Source organism: Dendronephthya gigantea, unplaced genomic scaffold (genome assembly GCF_004324835.1).
Source record: "Dendronephthya gigantea isolate DGI-Jeju-01 unplaced genomic scaffold, DenGig_1.0 001165F, whole genome shotgun sequence".
Classification (NCBI taxonomy): Eukaryota; Metazoa; Cnidaria; class Anthozoa; order Malacalcyonacea; family Nephtheidae; genus Dendronephthya; species Dendronephthya gigantea.
Genome location: NW_021164175.1, coordinates 1 through 6764, shown reverse-complemented (window position 1 = coordinate 6764; position 6764 = coordinate 1). Strand labels below are relative to the sequence as shown.

General features: G+C 38.5%; 2 protein-coding genes and 2 pseudogenes across 2 annotated transcripts; 2 read left to right on the top strand and 2 right to left on the bottom strand.

Moving 5' to 3' along the window:
* Nucleotides 1-19: 19 nt before the first annotated feature.
* LOC114545082 (peptidase M20 domain-containing protein 2-like) lies at nt 20-523 on the top strand. Its single transcript, XM_028563460.1, has 2 exons — nt 20-167; nt 288-523. The coding sequence occupies exons 1-2, from the start codon at nt 20-22 to the stop codon at nt 521-523; spliced, it is 384 nt and encodes a 127-aa protein (XP_028419261.1).
* A 238-nt stretch (nt 524-761) lies between these two features.
* LOC114545083 lies at nt 762-2522 on the bottom strand (annotated as a pseudogene).
* LOC114545084 lies at nt 2062-4383 on the top strand (annotated as a pseudogene).
* LOC114545085 (gamma-aminobutyric acid receptor subunit gamma-2-like) lies at nt 4336-6703 on the bottom strand (the record flags this gene model as incomplete). Its single annotated transcript, XM_028563461.1, has 5 exons — nt 4336-4934; nt 5564-5919; nt 6008-6127; nt 6243-6325; nt 6483-6703. Coding segments are annotated over 5 exons (1038 nt in total), but the record flags the coding sequence as incomplete, so codon positions are not given.
* Nucleotides 6704-6764: the final 61 nt, after the last annotated feature.

The following is a 6764-nucleotide window of genomic DNA, read 5'->3' as shown; positions in this document are numbered from 1 at the left end:
GAAGCCACATGGCGCGTCCATGGTGTTCAAAGATGGTGGTGTGAAACCAAACATCATACCAGATACATCCGTCTTGAAATACTATTTCCGAGCCCCAGACAACGAGGAGCTTGTCGATTTAATGGCGAAAGCAAAAGGATGCTGGGAAGGTGCTGCAAGTGCTACAGGTAATTTTCCCAGTCTTGTATTCAATTCTGGAAATTAAACATAATGATGGCCTCCTTGAACAACTTAAAGGTTATGTTGCACAGAACATATTATGGAATGTGTAATTAAATTTATTATAGGTTGCACTGTTGAAGTTGAGTGTCATGGATATGGGAAGAACAATGTAAATTATGCTGCTATGAAACATAACCAAGTTTTAGCCAAGTTGTACCAGAAATATGCTGAAAGTTTAGGAGTGAAATTTCTCCCAGAAGGAGAGGCAGAAAACGCATTGCTTGGTTCAACAGACATGGGAAATGTATCCCTTGTTAAACCATCTATACATCCTGCATTCACAATCAATTCCCAGCAGTGATCCACACGCATGAATTCAAAGATGCAGCTAGCAAACCTGAAGCCCAGGCAAAGGTGTTAATAGCTGGCAAGTCAATGGCGATGACATCAATTGATGTTTTGGCAGACACTCAGCTTTTAAAATCAGTAGTTGAAGAATTTGAACAGAAATCTTAAACATTTTTTTATTATTTATTTGTGTGAATTGATTTATTTATGCGTTCAAAAATGATAGATTTTATACTTTAGGCTATGGTCACATACACAAAAAAACTAGAAAGTCCTTTATTAAATTGATTCTTTAATTGCATGTCTAAAGGTGCATTAGGAACATATATCAAGAACTTAATGGTGTTGAAAACATTTTGGGAGATTTTGTCCACAGCATTTATACAAATTATATTTTTACATTTTCATTCAACATCGTGTTTTAAATAACTATGTAAATGATGAAGTCCTGTTTTTATTCGACAATTTCAGCTCAGCTAATTTCCTTGTATTTGTGTGATTAACTTTTAATTAATAAACCTTCAAACTACCATTTAATTCCTAGAGCAGTGACATTTTTCTCCACAGCATGGTAACTTGTATGCAACACTTCCTTACATCTTTCTGAGATTTGACCACCAAGCCATTTTTCGTATACTTCTTGGACATTTTTATCATTCTCTGGTAAAGATGACTTCAGAGAATTATAAAGTTTGGCAACTTTTTCTATTAACTCTTTTGATGACTCCTCTGGAGAAGGTCTGATCTGACCTCCTCCATTAATGCACCCTGACGGACAAGCCATGACCTCAACAAAATGATAGGGGCACTTGTTCCGTTTTAGTTTCTGCACTAGGTTTTGAATATTACGAAAGCCATAAGCAAGAGCAAACTTCAGGACAGGTTTATCTTCATGTTCGAGTACAACTTCTTGAAAGTCCTTATTTCTCATTGTCTTGTATGTAAGATCTTCAACTTTTTTCCCAAACAGTGCTTGTGCAGCATAACAGAAAACATGTTCAAGGTAACCCCCAGATCCACCACCTCTGTGATTGGTAATTTCAGAATCCTTTCCGGTTTCAATCATTTCATCCAGTTGAAGTGAGCTAAGCTTGGGAAGTCGATCGCCTTTTCTTCGAACATTTGCTCAACCTCAAGGGAGGTTATCACACAGTCTACATCGCGAGTGTGGTATATATCATTGTAAAAATCTTCTCTGGAGGCTTCTAACTTCTTATCATAGCAAGGCATGACCGTCACATGGTACACTTTATCTGGTGATTTCCCAACTCTGCTTCCCAGATACTCTTTTACCAGACTCCCCATGACCTGTTGTGGTGACTTGGTGCTTATGAACGGCAATATAAACTGCCCGTGGGTTTTCTCGGCGTAGCAGATCCAACCAGGGCACGCCGAGGTTAGCAGAGGAACATTTTTGGTTGGATTCGGGTTATTACGATATCTTTCAACAAATTCCTTCTGAATTTCAAGCAAACTGAAATTCCGTGCAAAAGTTGTATCGAAAACATAATGCACTCCTAAATCTTTGAAAAATCTTGTAAGTTTTAGAGCTGTCTCTTTATGCCCAGGTTGAAGTTGGCTGCAATGGACGCTCTAGATTGAGGTGAGATACTAACAACGATTAACTTTTGTTCAGTTTCGGCTAGCTGGGCATTCTCTTCGATGATTTTATACAACTCATCTTGGCTTTGTTGTGTGATTAGTACACTCTCTGCCGAAGTAATGCAACCGCTGCATGCAAGGCAATCATTTAACGTGATTTTTGCTTTCTCTAATTTCGTTTTACTGCCGGCATTTAGTTGATAATAACTGCCATCATCTTCGACCTTGATTTTGGCAACCCCTCCTTCTCTTTTTCAATCTTTACGGGCTTGACGCATTCTTGTGAGGGTGTTATAAAGTCGTCTAGATCAGTCAATTGCAGAACACCACTAAATTTCGCCATTTTGGGATGAACTTTTCAAGCTACCACTTCGCAATGGTTTCCTTCTTTCCTTTAAAATTTCTCTGTCAATTTGTCCACGTATTCCCGGTGCTTGATTCAAAATTATCCCACTCTACTTCGGCAATACATTAACCCATTTAAGAACACAATGCTTTTATTATTGCCAGTTTATGGAAAAAAAACAAATTGTATTTGCACAACACTCCTCTTCATCTTCATATTTTCCACTTCAAAGGGCAACCTCCTATGTCGAATTTTCCTTCTTTCTTTAGACGTGTCCATTGGGAACAATAACTCTAGTTATTACCCACTGACATTACCTGTTCCCTGACCGAGAACAACATGGATAAAGTTGAAAGATTATCCAAAATATCTGATGATTGCATTGATGAAAGTTCAGCTGATTTACATCAATTAAGTCTGAAAATATGGAATAAGCCTGAACTTTCATATCAAGAGGAATTTGCTCATAAATTATTGACTGAAACTTTGAAGGAGAAAGGTTTTGATGTGACACCACAATTTACACTGCCAACTGCTTTTCGTGCGGTGTATGATCCGGATAACAACCGTGCTGGCAAAGGATTGACCGTGGGGATTATTTGCGAGTATGATGCATTGCCTGGTATCGGACATGCATGCGGACATAATCTCATTGCTGAAGCTGGAGTTGCAGCTGGATTAGGTTTGTGTTTTACATTGGCTGCTAATTCAGTTCCTCTCAGGGAGGAGCAAAGGTGGAAATTTTCCCAAGGCTAGAAATGGTTAAAATGAGGAACTATGCTTATAGGAAGAAGGCTCCCAAAATTGCTCCAAATATCACTAATTATGAAAGGCTTCATGTCTAAATATCATTTGGTTTATAATCTAGGCATTCAAGCAGCATTAAAAGGTTCACCTTCTTTGGGTCTTGGTCGAGTTATCGTGTATGGGACGCCCGCTGAGGAGGGAGGTGGTGGTAAAATAAAAATGATCAATAATGGTTGTTTTAATGAGGTTGATTTCATTATGATGGCTCACCCAAATCCTTATGATGCTGCCTTTCCAACATATTGCCTGTTGCTCTGTGTCAGTTGTTTACAAGGGCCATGAAGCCCATGCCTCTGGTGGACCGTGGGGAGGGGTGAATGCACTAGACGCTGCAGTTGCGGCTTACAATGGTATCAGCATGATGCGGCAACATATGAAACCATCATGGCGAGCTCATTGTATTATTGCCGAAGGTGGAACCGCCTTCAACATCATTCCAGCAAGGTCGAGACTTCAGTGCGGGGTTCGTGCACCAACAATGCCAGAGCTCAAAGTTTTGAAGGAAAAAACCCATGCAATATTTGAAGCCGCAGCGCAAGCTACAGGTGGGTTTATTCATTACAACACTTTCTTTAAACCCAAAATCCATTTGGTATCCTTTGAACACAAAGCAGTTAAAATCGTGATTTCTTTGCAGGTTGTGAAGTAGAAATTGCCTGGACCAAACTGCCTTACAAAAATCTTATCACAAACTCCGTACTTGCTGATATTTACCAACGCAATGCAGCAGAATTAGGTGTTCCATACCTCTCCATGAGCAAGCAGCAAAACATGGTGGCTCCACAGATATGGGCAATGTCTCCCAATTCAAACCCGCAATACATCCGAGATATTATGTTGCAGATAAAATCACCCACACCCCTGAGTTTCAGGTGGAAGCGGGTACGAAAGAAGCACACCGCTTTACCCTGATAGCTGCCAAGTCCATGGCAAGGACGTGTTTACATGTAATGAGCAATCAAGAATTGATGAAGGACATTAATTCAGAGTTCAGTGAAAGCGTGAAAAATGAAGGCGGTGAATTGGGGGATTAATTGTGAACAGTGTGAAAATTAATATAAACCAGTAGGAATTGATAATTTTTTCTCAATATATCATTAAATTTATTATAATTTTCAATCATATGTGTACATGCATTTGTGTGAACTTTTTTCATATTCCGAGTGCAACGCGAGCTCAGAGCAGGTTTGATTACCGTGGGCGTGAAGCAATGGCCTAGATTGTAGACTTTGTAGACTTGTAGTATGCGTCGAAGTACATCATTTTAGGAACCTTTCTGTTAAATTACAATTGTATTAGCCCAATTAAAGCAATTGCAAGTGAATAAAGGCAATCCAGAAGAAGGCTACTCGCTATGTTTTCACAAGATAGATGTTGAAATTATATTAATTCCACGCAATGTAATGAGTTTCTACGCGTAGTAAGACCAATAGGAGACATTGAAAATAATGTAAAATGTGGGAAAAGCAACAAGACACATCTTATCAAACCAAAACTTTGTGACTTCCTTCTCGCTCGTTGAGCACGATTGAAACACGACATCGTCGTCTACGTCTTCCAGATAACCTGTGCGCTCATCTTCCTCCGCATTTTCCACCTGCTCTCTTTCGTCTTTTCTTTTCCATTTAAAACCAGGAAAGAGCACCACAAAATATTTCTTCAATCTTGCCTAGAATTTAGTTCAAACATGATTGTAAAAACTACAAGCTAGCTCAAGGTGACTAGCAGCTGTATTGGCAAATAAAATTGTCTGCCCCATCAACCAGTTAACAAATAGATTACAATGAACCGTTGTCTGTTCAGTTATAGATACACGGTATGACGTCATATGTGATAAGAACAAAAAAAGTGGCCACGAGCCGCCGGGGCGAGTGGTCACTCTTTTGTTCTTATCACATATGGCGTCATACCGTGTATCTATAACTGAACAGACAACGGTTCATTGTAATCTATTTGTTTATATAATAAAACTGAAAAAAATCCAAAATTAAACCGGTAAAAAGAAAATTGCTGTGACGTCATTCCGTGCGTCTGTCCTCTTATAGATCATGACTCTCGACCAATGAAATTGCTTGAATTCTTTACGTTATTATATAATGTAAATTGTAATTTCATAGGTTACATTTATTAATATACATTACTTAGATTGTGAAATAATTATTTAATATTCTGGTAAATTGCTAGTTTAACAAATGACTGGTGACGGTGAATTTAATAGCTAGATTGAAACTATAATTATCTGGCATAAGCCTGTCGAATGGGTTTCTTTTGCAGAAGTTAATAATATATAGGACTTACTAAAGCATTGCAACTGGTGAAGGATTTGAAAAACGGCTTCTTCGTGACCAAATGAAAAGTGAGCATCGTCTGCAACAATGCCATAAAAATGAATCCAAAAGATGCGATGATGAATAAGTCGGAAGCTTTGGCATAGGATAAATGAGGGAGAGAACTGTTGCTGTTACCGAGTAGGAATACTATGGACAGAATCATTGTCACTTCGAGCGCTAAACGATTTGCGATGTCTGTAGCCTCCATTAAGAACGCTAACCATGACAAGAGGACAAGGAAAATTGTGGGTATGTAAACTTGAAGGATATAGTAACCCATTTGTCGTTGAAAAGTCAGGGAAATCGACACTTTTCCAACGATATCTGTCAAAAAGAAACACAATTAAAAGTCCGCGAAGAAAGTCAATCTTACATGCTAAATGCAAACTCTTATCCACGGCTAGTTATGCACCTTCGTCTTCCTGAGAAAGTCGTCGGGTTTCAACTAAGTTGAATTGTGGAAGATGGAGTGGTTTCACAATTGTCTTACTTTTTGACAGGGAAAATCGTAGCAGGGATTTCCCATAAGCATCTGAAACGAATCGTCAACGAATTACACGAATAATTTTTCAATGTGTCTACATCCGATTTATATATAAGACTATGTCTATATGCAATCCCCTGACTGAAAGGTCCTGAATACTCACACGAGGATAGGTTGAGATAACAAGTCTGCTTATCCATTGGAAAATTGTGCAGATCCATCGGGCAACTAACTTTGACAAGAGCCCTGGGAAAAGAAGAACAATTTTTTCCTTAATCTTTGTGGAAGGACCATTTCTATAGATTCAACATCATTATTAATGTTTCAAACATGCACATCCTGATTCACCACTCAAAAAGACTGAGCGGATGAACAAACTATAGCGCATGGTCATAAATCTTACAATTGACTAAAGTAAACTCTTCCATCGGAGTAAAGGTTCATATTAATGCTACCAAAGTCCTTAAAATGCTTCACGTCCTTCATATTTCTAAATCGAATGTCAGGCAGCCAAAGTTTATCCAAAAAATGTTCGCGAAGTTTAATTTTCATTAAGTCTGTGGCATTCCACGATAACCTATAGTCATGCCAAGTCTGTCTGATATACAACAGCGTCTCTAATTCCTGTAAAGAAATGTTTAAACGGTGTTATTTGTAGTAGACCCAAAGATCTTTTATCTTATGC

Coding starts and splice junctions, on each gene's coding strand:
- LOC114545082 (XM_028563460.1), top strand. CDS start 20: ATGGTGTTCAAAGATGGTGGTGTGAAACCAAACATCATACCAGATACA. Junction 168..287: donor AGGTGCTGCAAGTGCTACAG/GTAATTTTCCCA, acceptor AATTTATTATAG/GTTGCACTGTTGAAGTTGAG.